At 45.2% G+C, this 19497-nt stretch overlaps 2 protein-coding genes across 5 annotated transcripts; one reads left to right on the top strand and one right to left on the bottom strand.

Moving 5' to 3' along the window:
- Positions 1 to 104: 104 nt before the first annotated feature.
- NIT1 (nitrilase 1) lies at positions 105 to 3590 on the bottom strand. 4 transcript variants are annotated; one of them, XM_058443553.1, is made up of 7 exons: positions 3254 to 3590; positions 2285 to 2380; positions 1778 to 2032; positions 1554 to 1657; positions 1209 to 1342; positions 931 to 1056; positions 105 to 667 (listed from the first exon to the last, which is right to left on the bottom strand). In XM_058443553.1, the coding sequence occupies exons 3-7, from the start codon at positions 2020 to 2022 to the stop codon at positions 401 to 403; spliced, it is 876 nt and encodes a 291-aa protein (XP_058299536.1). In that variant the 5' UTR covers positions 2023 to 2032; positions 2285 to 2380; positions 3254 to 3590; the 3' UTR covers positions 105 to 400. The 4 variants fall into 4 exon arrangements, with proteins under 4 accessions (XP_058299536.1, XP_032017104.1, XP_032017105.1 ...); XM_032161213.2 differs by lacking the exon at positions 3254 to 3590 and adding an exon at positions 2992 to 3067; XM_032161214.2 differs by lacking the exon at positions 3254 to 3590 and adding an exon at positions 2992 to 3038 and having other exon boundaries at positions 2285 to 2481.
- Positions 3089 to 19307, top strand: PFDN2 (prefoldin subunit 2). The gene is made up of 4 exons (XM_032161223.2): positions 3089 to 3219; positions 17492 to 17580; positions 17696 to 17819; positions 19005 to 19307. Exons 1-4 carry the CDS (start codon positions 3145 to 3147, stop codon positions 19179 to 19181), a joined length of 465 nt encoding a protein of 154 aa, XP_032017114.1. The 5' UTR covers positions 3089 to 3144; the 3' UTR covers positions 19182 to 19307.
- Positions 19308 to 19497: the final 190 nt, after the last annotated feature.

The raw sequence follows: 19497 nt of genomic DNA on the forward strand, positions 1-19497 counted from the left end.
GGGAGGCATGTTGAATGAGCCAGGAGGTCTAGAACTGGAGCTTAGTCCAGCTGGTACAATACCAACTCCCCTTCTAGTTCCCAAAGGCGATGTCCAGACACAGACTTTATGATTATTATATTTTTCAATGCCAGTGCTGCTCAGCCCTCAGCAGAACTTCAGTTTCCATGAAATAAACAATGACTATATAAAATTCCACCTTTCTGAAACTGCAGTCTGACCTCAGGTGAAGCTCAGGTGAAAGTTTCCCAAGAAGCCCATCTGTGTTCCATCAAGAGAGTCAAGGTTCTCCAAGTGAGGGGAGCTGTGCCTGGGTCCTGCCTCCAAGTCACATGAGCACCAGCTCACAGTGGCAGGGTGGGGGTGGGAGGGGTGGGTCTAAACTCACAGAAGTCAAGTCTTAAGACAGTGGGTGACCCAGATTGCCATAGAGGTCAGGCCTGCGGTGCTGGAACACAGGCAGGTGTTGGCGCAACTGTCGCAGATAGTTGAGGTCTATTCGGGCAAGGCAGAGGCCTGGCCCCTCAGAGCAGCGGGCCACCACTGTTCCCCAGGGGTCTACCACCATGCTGTGGCCATAACTTGCTCTCTTCTCATGGTGGCGTCCACACTGTGCCGCTGCCACTACATAGCACTGGGTTTCGATAGCACGGGCCCGCAGCAACACCTGGGCATGAGATGTGTGTTCACTTAAGTACATGTAGCAAATAGTGGGGAAGTGACAGGTGAGGGACATTACAGACCATTGTGACTATTTTGATAATTGCCTAGGAATGATTTACTATTTTAACCATTCTGTAATATGAGATAAATATTTGGGGAATGAGTTTTCCCATTAGGTGGAAAGGGGAAAGAATTTAACTTGTAGTGCCAAAGGGGGAAGATGAGGTTAAGAAAAGGCCCTTATGTTTTAAAAAGGCATCGTCTTACCTCCCAGTGGGCTGGGCCTGTAACGGATCCAAAAGCTGAAGGATAGGTAAGTATCTCTGCTCCAGCTTGAGCCAATGCCAGAGAGAGTTCAGGGAACCGCATGTCATAGCAGACAGCTAGACCAATCTGGAATGAAAAACAGCCTACTTAGTAGTCTTCCTGCTCTTTATCACAGCATCTAGTCATATTTCCATTACCCACTTTCTTAGGGCTTTCTATCCTCTACTGCCAGTTCAAAGTATTCCTGTTCCCCTCCCTCATCATTTCACAACTCCCACCTTGCCTGCTGGTGTGCTGACAGGTGACTCAAGACTGGGCCCAGGCATGGTAGAGTTGCTTTCACACATAGGCCCCTGCCCTGGAATCTCTACGTCACACAGATGTGTCTTCCTGTAAGTAGCCACTACTGCCCCTACAGTAAGAAAGAAGGAATATCAGTGCTGGTGTTCTAGAAGCCTTGCCTACTCCTCCCAAAGAGGAGATAGTTTATAGGCTAGGAACTGAAGTAGGAACACCCCTAAATCCTTGGGTCAAGGAAATAGAGTTGAGAAACAATTCTGGAGAATCTAAGTTTAGGTAGAAGAGCATGGGAAGAGGCAGGCTAAAGGGTTATAAAGTCTCACCTTTGCTGTTCAGCAGCACGTGACAATTGTAGATTTTCTGAGTCTGCTCCCAGTCTTGGCCACGCTCATGGAAACCACCCAAGGACAGCCAGAGTCCACATTCCCTGGGGGGAAGGGACACTGACAACTCTTCACTGACTTCTCAAGGCTCTACCCTCATATCTGGCAACCCAGGGACACTGTCCAACAAAGATTCTACCTCTCCCTCGCTCTTTCCCTGATACCTGGCAAGCTGGGTGTATTCTTCCAAAAGTTTCCCACCCAGTGGTTCAGACAGGCGTAGCGTCTCTGCAGGGTCCCGTGCAATGAAGTCAAATGCCTCAGGCAGGAAAGCCAGGCAGGCACCCAGTCTGGCAGCCTCTCGAACCAGCTCAGCACATGTTTTAAAGTTCTGTTGCTTGTCTGGCGTCGATGTTACCTGGCACACAGCCACCAGGGGCAGTTCGCAGGAGGAAGAGGAGATAGCCATGGCTCTGGGCCTGTGAATAGCATAGGCAGGATACTCAAGTTTCATAGCACGGGGAAACAAATTTAATGCTAAGGGGTGCAAGTGGAGAGGCAGGAAAAATGGACTTCCTTTTGATCATGCTCTTACAGGGCACGTTGACCCAGGGCTAGTAGGGCTCACCAATCAAATGTGTGGATAGTTGACACTCCTGTGTCTCCCACTATCCATTTAACAAACTGAGCATCTAAGTGCCAGGCACTGAGGACACAACAAAACGTGTTACCTGGGCTGAGCACAAAGTACTGAGAGTCGAGGTATCCGGAGTCCGGGACACACAAGGGACAGGAATCTGTGAGGCGGCCTGGTGATGAAGCCCAGCCTGAGGAAGGTGAGACATGAGGACACCAACCCCTTCTTCAAGCAATAGATTTCTAGGATTCTCTGACTTCTCTCTTTATACTGTGAGCCTGAATCAGGGCCCTGCCGGTAAAAACCTAGTCTTCAAAACGCGCTTTACTATATAAGAAATTATAGGCTAAGGGACAAGATCATACAGTGGGAAGATGAAGGAAGGGGCTCTGCTTGCCGCCTGAATAGTTCAACTTCCAATGATCTCACATTAAACTGAAGCCTCTTTCCTCTGACAAACGTTTCTGCAGTCCAAAAGACATCTCCGGGAACTATCCTTGGTTTTCCCAAGACTTTCTCCTTGACTGTGCACTTGCGCAGCTTTACTGACTCGAAGCATATTTCCCCTTTCACCAGAATCTCTCAGGGGAAAGTTCACCCTCCCTCGTCTCCCACCCCTCCCTGGTGGGCAAGGGGCAAAAGAACCCAGGCCCCAAGCCGCGCCCGCCCTCCACCCTCCCGCCGTCCGCTCCAGTTGGCCCGTCCCTCCCCGCCTCTCCCAGGGGCAGCATCTCTGTTGCACAAGTTAAAGCACCGCAGGTGGGATTCACCGCGGCCGACGGGATAGGGAGTAGGTCCTACATGAAGATATGGCCAAAACCATTCGCAGGATCGGATCCGGAGGGCGGCCTGCAGCCAGAAGCGCCGCAGCGAGTGGGCGGTAGCTCGCAGGCCGGACGTGACGCAAGGCGGGGGGCTGAGCTGCGCCGGCCGGAAACCCAGCAGGCGGCTAAGATGGCGGAGAACAGCGGTCGCGCCGGCAAGAGCAGCGGGAGCGGCGCGGGGAAGGGGGCGGTGTCCGCAGAGCAGGTGAGGAGTGGCTAACGCGAAGGAGGGTACCCACCTGGGTCTGGAATACTAGCGAGAAGGGGGAGCCTGTGGCTTGTGCAGGCCTTTACTCCGGTACCACATGTGCGTGGCACCTAGAGAGGGAAGGGTCCCCGGAAAAGCTAGCCGAGCCCCTTCGGAGAGGTAGACGGGTGGGTAGGTGAGAGCCACGCCTCTGTGGGGTGGTGGGTGAGCCTGAGCAAGGGGAAAGCCCTGACATGCAGGGTCTGGGAAGATACACAGGTCTGAGGGGAGATGGTTTGCTGCTTTCTCTATCTCTCCTCAGCCCCTCCAGACAGGTTATGGCTGGGCAAGACAGCTCGAAACCATCCCCAAAGGATTAGTTAACGGGCTGGCTGTGTAGTCTGTTACGTGATCCTGAACCCACGTTGACAATCGCTGTCACGCTGCAGAGCCACGTGACTCTCATACTCGAACAGCCTAGTGTTCGATATACTATTTTGATTCGGGAGTTCATTACTAGATCGAATTTCTTTAGAGACCAGAAACCCCTTTCTAATCCGAGTTTGCATTTTCCCCAGTGCCTAGCATCGGGAAGCGTTTGATAAGTTAATTAGAAAACCCTTTGTGGCTTGGGAACCGTGTTTTGCTAAGTGGAAAAATAGGAGTGGGAGGAAAGCTACACAATAGAAATGAAAACAGTTAACAGCTATTTTATTATTATTATTATTATTATTATTTGAGACTGAGACTCGCTCTGTCGCCTAGGCTGGAGTGCATGCAGTGGCATGATCTCGCCTTACTGCAATCCACCTGCTGGTTCATTCAAGCTATTCTTCTGCTTCAGCCTCCCGAGTAGCTGGGACTACAGGCGCGCACCACCACACCCGGCTAATTTTTGTATTTTTAGTAGAGACGGGGTTTCACCATATTGGCCAGGCTGGTCCCGAACTCCTGACCTAGTGATCCGCACGCCTCGGCCTCCCAAAGTCCTGGGATTACAGGCGTGAGCCACTGCGCCCGGCCTACAGCTGTCTTAATTATAGGTTCAGTTTTTGTTGAACAATTAATACAAGCAGATGTATCAGCATAAAGATTTTTATTTTTATTGTTTTTTGAGACAGAGTCTCACTCTGTCATCCAGGCTGGAGTACAGTTGCGGGATGTCGGCTCACCACAGCCTCCACCTCCCGGGTTCAAGCATTTCTGCCTTAGCCTCCCGAGTAGCTGGGATTACATACCCGCACCACCATGCCCAGTTAATTTTTGTAGAGGCAGGATTTCACCATGTTGCCCATGCTGGTCTCGAAGAGCATAGTCTAGTGGGGTAAATAAGAGAAGCAAAATGCTCATATGAGGCAGAAGTGTCCTAAGAGAAGTATAAAGTGCCATGGAATATGGTTTCTGACTTGGGGTAGGGGAAGGGAAAAGGAACCTAACACTTTTTAATACTTTTTTGTTGTTGTTGAGACGGAGTCTCTGTTGCCGAGGCTGGAGTGCAGTGGCGTGATCTCGGCTCACTACAACCTCTGCCTCCCAGGTTCGAGCGATTCTGGTGCCTCAGCCTCCTGAGTAGCTGGGATTACAGGTGCACCACCACACCCTGCTAATTGTTGTCTTTTTGGTAGAGATGGGGTTTCACCATGTTGGCCAGGCTGGTCTCGAACTCCTGAACTCAAGTGATCCGCCTGCCTTGGCCTCCCAGAGTGGTGGGATTACAGGCATGAGCCACAATGCTTTTTTTTTAGACACAGAATTTCACTTCGTTGCTCAGGCTGAGTGCAGTGGTGTGATGATAGCCTGCTGCAGCCTCGAAATCCCTGGGTGATCAAGCCGTCCTCCTGACTCAGCCTCCTGAGTAGCTGGGACTATAGGCATAAGCCATTTTGAATGGCTAATTAAAAAATTTTTTTTTGGTAGAGATGGGAGTCTCACTTTGTTGCTCTGGCTGGTCTTGAACTCCTGGCCTCAGGTGATCCACCTGCCTTGGTCTCCCAAAGTGTTGGGATTGCAGGTGTGAGCCACCTTGCTTGGCTGCCCCTAATAATTTTTAAGACTACCGTGGGCCAAGCACTCTGCTGGATACAGTGATACAGATACAGTAGCTCCCCCTTATCTGAGGGGGACATATTCCAAGACCCCAGTAGATGCCTGAAACCTGGGATAGTATTGAACTCTATGTTTTTTCTCATACCTATGATAAAGTCTAATTTATATAATAGGTGCAGTAACTGATAGAACAGTTATGACAATATAATAAAGGTTATATGAATGTGGACTCTCTTTTTCAAAATATTTTATTGTACTGTACTCACCCTTCTTGTGATGATGTGAGATGATAAACTGCCTTCCTGATGAGGTAAGGTGAATGACAGCATTATGATATAGCCTTAGGCCACTATTGGTGATAAGTCAGAAGGAGAATCGTCTCCTTTACATGATCTCAGATCATTGAGCCATGACAATGTTGAGCAGGAGATGTTGATGACTAAAGGGCAGGTAGCATATACAGCATGGATAGGCTGGGCAAAAGGATGATTCACATCCTGAGCGGGATGGCTCGAGATTTCATCACGCTATTCACAACAGTGTGCAACTTAAAACTTATGAATTGTTGGCCAGGTGCCGTGGCTCACACCTGTAATCCCAGCACTTTGGGATACCGAGGTGGGTGGATCATCTGAGGTCAGGAGTTCGAGACCAGCTTGGTCAACATGGCGAAACCCCATCGCTACTAAAAATAAAAAAATTAGCCAGGTGTGGTGGCGGGCACCTGTAATCCTAGCTACCCAAGAGGCTGAGGCAGGGAGAATCGCTTGAATCCGGGAGGCAGAGGTTGCAGTGAGCCAAGATTGCACGGTTGCACTCCAGCCTGGGCAACAGGGCGAGACTCTTGTCTCAAAAAACAAATACACAAAAAGTATGAATTGTTTATTTCTGGAATTTTCCATTTATTTTCAGACATTGGATAACTCTGGATAATGAGAGACTATTGTAAATGAAACAGACTTTGTCTTCAAATTGCTTTACTCACAGACTCATTTGAGAAAAGACAAACCAAACAATAAAGATTTATAGTGTGCTGCATAATCCCTTCATTATGGCAGCAGAGGAGAGACCCCTAACTAATCACAAGGTTGTAGGATTGTGGGGGTGGGGGCTGGAAAAGGGAAGCTGTGGTATAGTAGGGTGGCTAAGAGCATTCTTATGCGCTAGGGTCAGACCTAAGTTTGAATTTCATTTCTACTATTTACTATTTATATATGACCTCCCATGAGTTACATCTTGGCCTCCCCCATCTGTAGACACATAACAGTACCTACCTCATCACTGAATTTAGGGTATTAGGCAAGACAATGCATGCAAAGTGTTTTGCACAGTGAGTAGAATATAGTGTGTGTTTAGTAAATGCTAGTTAGCTTTTGTTTTCTAAAGGAGAAAAATCCTTCAGCTCAATTCTAAAGGATGAGAGAAGTTAGTCAAGCAAAGAAGGAAGTGGAAGATTTTCTAGGTAGAGGGAATAATGTGTTCCAAAACACTAAGGCATGAAACTGCCTGGCATGTTTGGGATGCAGGTGGGACTTAATGTTTGAGGTGGATTACAGAACTTGAATATGGAGAAAAGGGGGTAAAAGAGGAATATAAGATGTCTCTCAGGTTTCTGTCTTTGGTGGATAATGGTGCCATAGGGAATGTAGGAAGACAGACAATTTTGGGGGAAATATAAGTTTATTTTAGGATTTTGAGTTTAGGTTTCTTGTGGGACACCCAGGTTAAACATTCAGTAGACACTTTGATTTTTAAATCTTGAGATACAGTAAGAAATCTGAGTTGGAGATACAGATTTGAGAATTGAGTTTATGGATGATAAAGCCGTGGTTATGGATAAAAATGATCACTTTCCACAGTTTGTACAAAAAGTGAAAAAAGAAGTAGAACAAGAGTGGAACCACTGTTTTAGGGGAGCTAAAGAGAACCCCTCAAACTTCCCTCGGGAAACTGAGGAAGTGTGATAATTGAGTTTTGAGGCTGTTCCTTGATTAACATTCTCTTGCCTTTGTTTATTCTGGAGAGGACACTGGGTAAAACATTACAAGATTTATCACTGCTGCAAATTTGAGCCACATATGTCCCTTACAAACAAGATGGAAGCAAATTAACACATTGTGTTAGACACTTGTTTTACCTTCTGTTACTGATTGAGACAGGTCTCATTCTGTTGCCCAGGCTGGAGTGCAGTGGTGCGATCATGGCTCACTGCAGCCTCAACCTCCCAAGGCTCAGGTGATCCTTCTACCTCAGTCTCCCAAGTTACTGGGACTACAGGCATGTGCCACCCTGCCCAGCTAATTTTTGTATTTCTTGTAGAGATGAAGTTTTGCCATGTTGCCCAGGCTGGTCTTGAACGCCTGGGCTCAAGCAGTCCACCTGCCTTGGCCTCCCAAAGTGCTAGGATTACAGGCATGAGCTGAGCCACCGCTCAGGCCTACCTTCTGTTATTTAATTACTGCCATTTGAAGTAGGTTGTATTGTCCTCCTTTTTTTTTTTTTTTTTCTTTGAGACGGAGTCTCGCTCTGTCACCCAGGCTGGAGTGCAGTGGCGCGATCTCGGCTCACTGCAAGCTCCGCCTCCCGGGTTCACGCCATTCTCCTTCCTCAGCCTCCCCTAGTAGCTGGGACTACAGGCGCCCGCCATCACGTCCGGCTAATTTTTGGTATTTTTAGTAAAGACGGGGTTTCACCGTGGTCTCGATCTCCTGACCTCGTGATCTGCCCGCCTCGGCCTCCCAAAGTGCTGGGATTACAAGCGTGAGCCACCGCGCCCGGCCTATTGTCCTCCATTTACAGGTGAGGACATTTTAATTTCAGAGGCTTTAGTTAACTTGCCCAAGGTCAGTAACTGGAAGAGCAGAATTTTTAAATGAGGAACTTAAGAATCAGGCAGACCTATTTTTTTCCACTTATGCCATGATTATATTAGAGATATTTGAGCAGAACCCTGAAGGAGTGGATGGATTTGAACAGGTAGCAGTGGGAATAGAAAGTAGGGAATATGGTAAGAGGAGAGTAGTTGAATAAGGCCATAGAGGTCTTTGAGTGCATGGCAAAGAATTTATGACTTTTTAACATAAGCAGTGAGGAAGTCACAGAAGGATATATGTTATATTATTAATTGTTTAACTCTTATATAAAATAATACATTTATTGTCGGAACTGTAGAAAACAAAGGAAAAAGTTCAAACCAGGAAATAAATTGCCCATAATCCAACTATCCAGAGATAACTTTTCTTGCCATTTTGGAGTATATCCTTTGATTTTTTCCCCCCTCCTTTGTCTTTTTGTGTATATATGTGTGAATGGAAGGGGGGGGGTTTTTTTTTTTTTTTTTTTACATATTTTATAAAATTAGGATTATACTACAGTATGTACTGGTTTGTAATCTGTTTTTTAAGCCTAACAGTATATGTTGAACATTTTTCTATGTCATCTAAGTGTTAGGAAGATTAAATTAGCAGTGTGTAGGGTAGGTTTGGGGAGTCTAAAAATAGGATCATTTAGAAGACTATTGCAGTAATTCAGACAAGAAGGTAATGAACATCTGAACTAGGGTTGTGTCAGTGAGCCTAAGAGAAATTGCTAAAGTAAGTGCAATACATTTGGCAGTTCATGGGATTATGGTACGTTGAAAGATGAACCTGGGTATGGTGGCAAGTGCCTGTAGTCCCAGCTACTCAGGAAGCTGAGACAGGAGGATCACTTGAGTCTGGGAGTTTGAAGCTATAGTGTGCTATAATTGTGCCTGTGAATAACCACTTTTCACCAGTCTGAGCAGCATAGGGAGACCCCATCTTTAAAAACAAAACAGAAGATGAAACTAAGGTTTCCTACCAGGAGGGCTAGAGTGATGTCAGTAGCAGAAATAGAAGAGATAAGAAGATCACTTCAGCTTTGAACAACATGAGTTTAAGATATCCATGGGACATTTAGGTGGAGATGATCTGTAATAATAGCAGCTACTATTTATTGAAAACTTGTTCCAAGTCTTTGCTATTGTGAATAGTGCCACAATAAACATACGTGTGCATGTGTCTTTATAGCAGCATGATTTACAGTCCTTTGGGTATATACCCAGTGATGGGATGGCTGGGTCAAATGGTATTTTTAGTTCTAGATCCCTGAGGAATCGCCACACTGACTTCCACAATGGTTGAACTAGTTTACAGTCCCACCAACAGTGTAAAAGTAAGGACTTGGAACCAACCCAAATGTCCAACAATGATAGACTGGATTAAGAAAATATGGCACATATACACCATGGAATACTATGCAGCCATAAAAAATGATGAGTTCATGTCCTTTGTAGAGACATGGATGAAACTGGAAACCATCATTCTCAGTAAAGTATCGCAAGGACAAAAAACCAAACACTGCATGTTTTCATTCATAGGTAGGAATTGAACAATGAGAACACATGGACACAGGAAGGGGAACATCACACTCCGGGGACTGTTGTGGGGTGGGGGGAGGACAGCATTAGGAGATATACCTAATGCTAAATGACGAGTTAATGGGTGCAGCACACCAACATGGCACATGGATACATATGTAACAAACCTGCACATTGTGCACATGTACCCTAAAACTTAAAGTATAATAATAAAAAAAAGAAAAACTTGTTATATGATAGATATTGTCGTAAGTTATTGATGTAATTACTTAATCCTTACAACATTCTGTGAGGCAGGTATTATCTGTATTTTATTGGTGAAGAAACATCAGGAAAGAAGTAATTAATTCTTATGCATTCTGTGAGGCAGGTATTAATCTGTATTTTATTGGTGAAGAAACATCAGAAAAGTAATTAATACTTATGCATTCTGTGAGGCAGGTATTAATCTGTATTTTATTGGTGAAGAAACATTAAGAAAATAAGTAACTTGTCATGGTCTGACGTTAAGCCATTTCTGTCAGGCACAGAAAAGCTCCTTCCTCTAACTTGTAAATGTGGGACTAGAATTTCTGAAAAGGACTGGTTTTGCAGGCAATTAGAATAAAGGCAATTGCTGGAACTATAGAAGTAGCTAAGAATGCCACTTGAAATAGTATAGGTTACCCTTATTTGATTATATGAATGTATCAAATTATCACATATACCATGAAAATATGAATATGAATCAATAAAAAAATTTCAAAAATAATATAGGTAATGAAGAAGTGCTATGAATAGAATCTTAGATCCTGTGGCCATTGTAGGAGTGAAAGAGGAAGAACTTTCAGAAAGGAGAAAGAAGGAGGCTTGAGATAGGAAGGAGAACTGAAGGGACCTGGAAACCAAAGGGGAGTCGAAGATCTACATTGTATCGGGCACTTGACCTATTATCTCAGTTAGTTCTCATTGTTACCCTATAGCAGTGATTCTCAACTGGCATTATCTTTTCCTAAGAGACATCTGGCAGTGTCTGGAGACATTTTTGGTTGTCACAAGTAAAAGGGGTTGCTACTGGCTTTTAGTGGGTATAGTCCAGGGATTTGTTAAATATCCTATAATGCCTGAGACAGCCCTCCTAGCAAAGAATGATTTGGCCTAACATGTCAGTAGTGACAATGTTGAGAAACCCTTCCCTGTGGTATATTATATTAAGTCCATTTTATAAATGAGGGAACAAGGAAAGTTAAGTGACTCAGTCATATAGCAAGTAAATGGCAAAACTGGGATTTCAACCCAGGTCAGAATAGGAAGTTGGGTTCTTTCCACTTTACTATGTTGCTACTTGGATCCCAGTACTTGGGGAGGCTGAGGCAGGAGGATCTCTTGAAGTCACGAGTTTGAAACCAGCCTGGGCAACATAGTAAGACCCCCATCTCGGGCCGGGCCTGGTGGCTAACACCTGTAATCCCAGCACTTTGGGAGGCTGAGGCGGGCGGATCACAAGGTCAGGAGATGGAGACCATCCCGGCTAACATGGTGAAACCCCATCTCTACTGAAAAAAAAAAAAAAAATACAAAAAATTAGCCGGGTGTGTTTGCAGGCGCCTGTAGTCCCAGCTACTTCGGAGGCTGAGGCAGGAGAATTGCTTGAACCTGGGAGGTGGAGGTTGCAGTGAGCTGATATCATGCCACTGCACTCCAGCCTGGGCGACAGAGCGAGACTCCGTCTCAAAAAAAAAAAAAACAAAAAACCGTCTCTACAAAAAAAAAAAAAAAAAAATTTCATGAAGAGAAGGGATGAGTACTATTATTTGATGGAGTAATAAGGTCAAAGAAGTTTTCTTTGACAGAGAGTTGAGTATGTTCTTCAAAAAAGGGGGCACTGAACTGAAAAGAAGGTAATAGTGGAGCAGTATCCCAGATCATGCTTTTCCAGGTTCATCCGATCATAATTCTCTACCTCTTCTATTCTTCCATTGAAACCAGTAAGAGTAAATGTCATGTAAGAAGACCCTAGGACATTTTGGAGAGAAAGTTAATGATTATAGATTTTTTCCTAAAATTATTAAAACTATATGGTAAACAAAAAAGAAAACAGGAATATAAATTTGCTTTTATAAGAAATTAATATTTGACAAGCCAGGAATAATATATTAACAGAGATAGATTTTTAGAGTTAGACAAACCTGGGTACAGGTATGATTTCTGCAGTTCGCTAGGTTATTTTATTTTTTATTTTTTGAGACGGAGCCTTGCTGTGTCACCCAGGCTGGAGTGCAGTGGTGTGGTGTGCACCACCACGCCCGGCTAATTTTTGTATTTTTAGTAGAGATGGGGTTTCACCATGTTGGCCAGGCTGGTCGTGAACTCCTGACCTCAAGTGATCTGCCCGCCTTGGCCTAGCAAACTGCTGGGATTACAGGCCTGAGCCACTGTGCCAGGCCTGTCCAAAGAGATTTTATATTGGTACTATTTATTACAGAAAAATTGGAAACAACCTAAATGTTCTAACAGCAGAGGATTAGTTAAGCTTTTTTTTTTTTTTTTTTTTTTTGAGACAGAGTCTCGCTCTGTCACCCAGGATGGAGTGCAGTGGCATGATCTGGGCTCACTGCAACCTCTGCCTCCTGGCTTCAAGCAATTCTCCTGCCTCAGCCTCCCAACTAGCTGGGACTACAGGCATGTGCCACCACACCCGGCTAATTTTTTGTATTATTAGTAAAGACCGGCTTTCACCATATTAGCCAGGATGGTCTGGATCTCCTGACCTCGTGATCCACCTACCTCAGCCTCCCAAAGTGCTGAGATTACAGGCGTGAGCCATCATGCCCGGCCCTAGTTAAGCAGTTTTAAAAAGTAATAGGGTATGGGCCTGGTGGCTCATGCCTGTAATCCCAGCACTTTGGGAGGCTAGGATGGGAGGGTCACTTGAGCCCAGGAGTTCGAGACCAGCCTGGGCAATATGGCAAAACCCTGTCTCTACAAAAAAATACAAAAATTAGCCAGGCATAGTGGCACATGCCAATGGTCCCATCATTCAGGAGGCTGAGGTGAGAGGATCGCTTCATTCAGCTCAGGAATTCAAGGCTGCATTGAGCCATGATTGTGTCACTGCACTCCAGCCTAGGGAACAGAGTGAGACCCCATCACTACAAAAAGTAAAAAAAATGTCTGGGCGCGGTGGCTCACGCCTGTAATCCCAGCACTTTGGGAGGCCGAGGCGGGCAGATCACGAGGTCAGGAGATGGAGACCATCCTGGCTAACACAGTGAAACCCCGTCTCTACTAAAAATACAAAAAATTAGCCGGGCGAAGTGGCGGGCGCCTGTAGTCCCAGCTACTTGGGAGGCTGAGGCAGGAGAATGGCGTGAACCCCGGGGGGCGGAGCCTGCAGTGAGCCGAGATTGTGCCACTGCACTCCAGCCTTGGCGACAGCGAGACTCTCTGTCTCAAAAAAAAAAAAAAAAAAAGTTAAAAAAACTAGCCAGGAGTGGTGATGGGTGCCTATAGTCCCAACTACTCTAGAAGTGGAGGCAGGAGGATCACTTGAGCCCAGGAGTTCAAGGTTGCAATGAGTCATGATTGCACCGCTGTACTCCATCTGGGCAACAGATGAATCAGGAGTTCAAGTAAGACCCTGTCTCAAGAAGAAAAGAAAAAAATTGTTTGTACATAGATGATGATTTAATGAGAGACGCAACACTGACATGTCAATCTGTGCTTACAGCAGACAAAGAGAATAAGGAATAAGGAAAGGGAAGGATAATTAGGTCCTAGCCATAGGGGAGAAGACTATTAGAAAATTTTTGTTTTGAAAATAAAAGTGTGGGAATAGAGGATAGCTTCTCTGTTTTCATTACCTGGCAGACCCCAGAAATAGCTTAATATTGGCTTATTTTCATATAGTCTATAGTTAAGTTGCAGTTGCTGCTGTATTAGGCCGTTCTTGTGTTGCTATAATTACCTGAGACTGGGTAATTTATAAGAAAAGTGGTTTAATTGGCTCATGGTTGTGTAGGCTGTACAGGAAGCATGGCATCTGCTTCTGGGGTGGCCTCAGGAAGCTTCCCATCATGATGAAAGGCAAAGCGGGGACAGGTGTCTTATGCATGGTGGGAGCAGGAGGAACAAAAAGGGGTAGGTGTCATACTTTTAAAGAACCAGATCTTGTGTGAACTCAGACCAATAACTCACTTACCATCAAGGGAATGGCAACCAAGTCATTCATGAGAGATCTACCCCCATGATCCAAACACCTCCCACCAGGCCCCACCTCCAAAGTTGGGGATTATATTTCAATATGAAATTTAGAGGGGACACATAAACTATATCAGCTGCTAAGAGATTTGATTTCCTTTAAGTGCACTTATGGCTGAAATTTTCCATAATAACTATGGATAACTCACATATTTAAGTAGATTTTAGTTTGGTATTTGATTAAAAGTTCATAAAATGGAACAAGAGGAAATTAGTTATTAGCAAGAATGTTGAAGAAAAGTTGGAATTAAAAAAAAATCTCAGCCGGGTGCAGTGGCTCACGCCTGTAATCCCAGCACTTTGGGAGGCTGAGGTAGGTGGATCACCTGAGGTCAGGAGTCCAAGACCAGCCTGACCAATATGGTGGAACCCCCATCTCTACTAAAATTACAAAAATTAGCTTGGTGTGGTGGTGTGCACATGTAGTCCCAGCTACTTGGGAGGCTGAGGCAGGAGAATCGCTTGAACCTGGGAGGCGGAGGTTGCAATGAGCTGAGATCATGCCACTGCACTCCAGCCTAGGCGACAGAGCAAGACTCCTCTCAAAAAAAAAAAAAAAAAGAAAGAAAGGAAAAGTAGATTCCTATTAATTACTAAGGAAAATAAATTCTTTCTGCTGGGCATGGTAGCTCCTGCCTGTAATCCCAGCTCTTTGGGAGGCCAAGGTGGGAGGATTATTTGAGGCCAGGAGTTCAAGATCAGCCTGAGCAACATGGCGAGACCCTGTCTCTACAAAAAATAAAAATAAATAAAAATAATTGCTGTGGTGGCACATGTCTGTAGTCCCAGCTACTTGGGAGGCTGAGGCAGAAGGATCACTTGAGCCCAGGAGTTAAAAATTGGGGCATCAGAAATTTTAGACACTTAAGCTGATTTCTTTGATGTATTTAACAACATACATCCAGAAAAGTGGATCATTTGGGTGCTAAGGGAACATCTAGAATCTGCTTTAGTCATAATTTTTTTAGATGGAATTATTTTGATCTAGAATATTAACAGTGGAGAAAAAGCTAATATAAATGGGATGGTTTTGAGATAGGCAATGAAGGTTAAGGAAAAACAGCCTGTAGATAAGTTAGATTTCCAAGGCATTTGTTGAAATGAATGGATAAAGTAGATTGAGATGAAGGGGTGATAGATGGGAGAAAGGAGGAGGTTGCTGGAATGACAAGTTTTTGGTGAAGTATTATTCCTTGGTTTATTGGCAGTAGAAGGGATATAAGGGTGGTGCAGGTCAGCCATTTGGATAATATTTGCTGTATGTGATCCTTGCAGAGGGCGAACTAGAGCTAAGGGGCCAGGCCAGGCATGTTGGCTCATGCCTGTAATCCCAGCACTTTGGGAGGCTGAGGCAGGCAGAGCACTTGAGCCCAGGAGTTTGAGACCAGCCTGAGCAACATAGTAGGATCCTGTCTCTACAAAAATATTAGGTGGTGTGCACCTGTAGTCCCAGCTGCTTGGGAGGCTGAGGCAAGAAGATCACCAGAGCCCAGGGAGATTGAGGCTGCAGTGAGCTGTGATTGTGCCACTGCACTCCAGCCTGGGTGACATAGTGCAACCTTTCTTAAAAAAAAAAAAAAAGAAAAGAAAAAAGAGAGGGGCCCTAGTAAAGAAGAAATGGTTAATCATCTTTATTAGGGCAAAGTTTCTGGCTGTGTGACTGGAGATGATATTTGCAAATACACTTGTATTTGGTAATGGTTTGAATGGATTGAGTCCACTGTTGTCAGATGACCAGGAGAGAGTCTAAGGGGCAATTCTGGACTTGGAGAGAAGTCCATGGTAGTATTAATGTACTTCACTGTTCACAAAGATGTTTCACACTCATTGGTTCACATGATACAACAACCTTATGTAGTAGGAATCATTATCTGCATTTTGCAGGTAAGAAAACTAAGGCTTAAAGGGGTTAATCCAGTGGTTCTCAGTTCACACTACACATTAGAACTATGTGGGAGATCTTTTTAAAAATACTGAGGCCTGGGCCTTACCCCCAGTAGTTGTGTAGTTGTTCTGAGGCTCCACTATTCATGTTTTTAAAATGATTCAGGTGATTCTAACATATAGCCATGGTTAAGAACCACAGGGTTAAATGTCTGTCCCAGGCCATAGAGCCAATAAAGTAGCAGAAGCAGAACCTGAAACCTGGTCTTTTGTCTCTGAGCCTCATATTTTTCATTTCCCCCCCCCACACTCTGATTTTTCAGGTTTCATTTAAGACCATTACATTATCCCTCAGGAAGCCTGTATCAGTTAAGGTTTATAGGCTACAGAAACCAACTCTGACCAACTTTCTTTTTTGAGACGAAGTCTTGCTCTGTTGCCAGGCTGGAGTGCGGTAGCGCGATCTCGGCTCACTGCAACCTCCGCCTCCTGGGTTCAAGCAATTCCCCTGCCTCTCCTGAGTAGCTGGGACTACAGGCACATGCCACCATGCCCAGCTAATTTTTTTGTATTTTAGTAGAGATGGGGTTTCACCATGTTGGCCAGGATGATCTTGATCTCCTGACCTCGTGATCTGCCCACCTCGGCCTCCCAAAGTGCTGGGATTACAGGCGTGAGCCACCACGCCTGGCCCTTTTTTTTTTAAAGGGCTGTTTTTGAATAATAGTGGGTATTTCACAGAATTGAACAGAATGAAAAAAAAGGCTAAATAACTAGACTGAACAAAGTTCAAGAACTAGGGCAGCTTTAGAGAATCTAGGAATAGGAATGGAAGGTCATCTCTACAGAACCAACAGGAATCTTAACTCCAGCTGTCTTCTATACCCATTTGTCTGCAAAATTCCAATTCCTGTAGAGAGACTCTGTAGGTCACTGCCCCTGGGTCAGGGGTCATATGGTTAGTAGCCGCAAAAGAACCACACCAAGTCAAGGAGGGGCAGTTCTCCAATGGATGGGATACTGAGCAGACCCAAACAAAAGTTTCTCATTACAAAGCCCTTCCTGACAGCCCTCACTGCAAGTCTAGGCTCCCCTGTAGGTACTCCAGTAACTCTCCAACCCCATTCTTTTTTTTTTTTTTTTGAGACGGAGTCTTGCTCTGTCGCCAGGCTGGAGTGCAGTGGTGCGATCTCGGCTCACTGCAACCTCCGCCTCCCAGGTTCAAACGATTCTCCTGCCTCAGCCTCCCAAGTAGCTGAGACTACAGGTGCACACCACCACACCCAACTAATTTTTCTATTTTTAGTAGAGATAGGGTTTCACCATGTTGGCCAGGATGGTCTCAATCTCGTGACCTTGTGATCCGCCCGCCTCGGCCTCCCAAAGTGCTGGGATTACAGGCGCGAGCCACTGCGCCTGGCCCCCATTCTTATATTAAATGCCTATTTCCCACCAAAGTATGAGCTACGAGAAGCTAGAGGCCAAATCTATTCTGTGATATCCCTCAGTAGGCCCTCAAATATGTCAAAAATAGTAGGCCCTCCGTGTTTGGCGAATGGAATTCCAGAAAAATTTTAGGTAGAAATCGCAAACTTGTGGTTCTACTCCTTTTCCAAGGTAGGTGCCCACTACTGCACCTTTGTAAAGCCTGCCACCCTATGTGCTATCTGGACCCTCTGCCATTTCCACTATCCCCTTTCTTCTCTTCTCTCACCTTGTTAGGTAATTGCTGGCTTCAACCGCCTTCGGCAGGAACAGCGAGGCCTGGCATCCAAAGCAGCTGAATTGGAGATGGAGTTGAATGAGCACAGGTGAGAAAGTCAGGGAGAGGCAAACAGTAGGACAGTTGTATGGGCTACTCCGTGAGGGGGATTTGTAGTAGAGTGGGGCTGAATCCTCAGGTCCTGCCTTGTTCTCCTATCCCAGCCTAGTGATCGATACACTGAAGGAGGTAGATGAAACTCGTAAGTGCTACCGCATGGTTGGAGGAGTGCTGGTGGAGCGAACTGTCAAAGAGGTGCTGCCTGCTTTGGAGAACAACAAGGAGCAGGTGAGCAAGAATCATTGAATAGGATCGGGTACAGTGGCTGTAAACCCAGCACTTTGGGAGGCCAAGGCAGGTGGACTCCTTGAGTCCAGGGGTTCGAGACCACCCTGGGCAACATGGTGAAACCACATCACTACAAAAAAATACAAAAAATTAGCTGGGTATGGTGGTATGTGCCTGTAGTCCCAGCTACTCACCTGAGTCTAAAATGTCGAGGCTTCAGTGAGCTGTGATCACCTCACTGCACTCCAGCCTGGGTGACAGAGTGAGACCCTGTCTCAAAAAAAAAGAGGGCAGCATAAAATAGCCTATGCTCATTATGCTATGCTAAGTCCAACTCTTAGACAAGAGGAATTGCTGACTGCTGTGGGCTCTCTGATCTGGCTGAATTGAGGTGGGAGGATTGCGGTTACAGTAGTGTTTCTCATAGTGTGTGTTTCACGGATACGTGAATCAAAATCACCTGAAGGACTAATTTATAAATGCAGCTTCCCAGACCCACTGGATTAGAACCTTTGGGAGTGCCATGAAGTGACATTTTAAAAATAAGCTAGGCAGGTTGCAGTGGCTCACACCTGTAATCACAGCACTTTGGGAGGCCGAGGCGGGTGGATCACGACGTCAGGAGGTCAAGACCATCCTGGCTAGCATGGTGAAACCCCATCTCTACTAAGAATACGAAGAATTGGCTGGGCGTGGTGGTGGGCACCTGTGGTCCTAGCTACTCGGGAGGCTGAGGCAGGAGAATGGCGTGAACCTGCGAGGCAGAGCTTGCAGTGAGCCGAGATCGCACCACTGTACTCCAGCCTGGGTGACAGCGAGACTGCATCTCAAAAAAAATAATAATAATAAAAATAAAAAATGAAAAAATAAAAATAAGCTCATGCCTGTATTCCCAGCGCTTTGGGAGACCGAGGCAGGAGGATTGCTTGAGGCAGGAGTTTGACACCAGCCTGGGTAACATAGTAGGAACTTGTCTCTGTAAAAAATAAGCAGCCCAGGTGATTATAAGTACATTAAAGTGTATAAACCACTGTGTTCAAGAAAGGAATAATTTTAATGTCTAGGCTCCTCTACTTGGTTAAAGGTAAAGTTAAACGTGTTAACACTTCTACCAACAATAGTCCATTCCAGGTGGGGGAAGGGAGTCCTGAATTCCTTATATAATCCCTGTCACTTGTCCTCTAGATACAGAAGATCATTGAGACACTGACACAGCAGCTTCAGGCAAAGGGAAAAGAACTAAATGAATTCCGGGAAAAGCACAACATTCGTCTCATGGGAGAAGATGAGAAGCCAACAGCCAAGGAAAACTCAGAAGGGGCTGGGGCTAAGGCCAGCTCAGCTGGAGTGTTGGTCTCCTAGGGACCAAGGCCTTTGCATTTTTTTCTACCCTGACTCCCACTTCTAATTTCTCTTTATTGTTATTATTATTATTTTCTCTGCTATTGTAATATTTTTTGTTAATTAAATGTTTTGGTCAGAATCTTAGCTGTAGCCTGAAGTTTTCTCCCACTTGGGGGTGGAAATTGTTTTGAGACATGGAACAGCATATGATGTGTGGTTTTTGTTTCCATCAGGTTAATGACTCATAATATGAGAGTAGGACCCATATTTATTTTATCCTTTCCTTGCAAATAAAGGTATGTCCACTTATTTACTGCCCTTCCCCCTCCCCCCA

Source organism: Hylobates moloch, unplaced genomic scaffold (assembly GCF_009828535.3).
Source record: "Hylobates moloch isolate HMO894 unplaced genomic scaffold, HMol_V3 SCAFFOLD_8, whole genome shotgun sequence".
Taxonomy (NCBI): Eukaryota; Metazoa; Chordata; class Mammalia; order Primates; family Hylobatidae; genus Hylobates; species Hylobates moloch.

What these genes read in the sequence shown, in the direction of transcription:
- NIT1 (XM_032161213.2), bottom strand. An exon ending in GAATACACCCAGCTTGCCAG is followed by an intron (nt 1,658 to 1,777) that starts GTATCAGGGAAA and finishes CCTTCCCCCCAG; the next exon opens with GGAATGTGGACTCTGGCTGT. An exon ending in CAGGCCCAGCCCACTGGGAG is followed by an intron (nt 668 to 930) that starts GTAAGACGATGC and finishes TCTCATGCCCAG; the next exon opens with GTGTTGCTGCGGGCCCGTGC.
- PFDN2 (XM_032161223.2), top strand. Translation starts at nt 3,145, where the DNA reads ATGGCGGAGAACAGCGGTCGCGCCGGCAAGAGCAGCGGGAGCGGCGCG. An exon ending in GGGCGGTGTCCGCAGAGCAG is followed by an intron (nt 3,220 to 17,491) that starts GTGAGGAGTGGC and finishes TCACCTTGTTAG; the next exon opens with GTAATTGCTGGCTTCAACCG. An exon ending in ATGGAGTTGAATGAGCACAG is followed by an intron (nt 17,581 to 17,695) that starts GTGAGAAAGTCA and finishes CTCCTATCCCAG; the next exon opens with CCTAGTGATCGATACACTGA.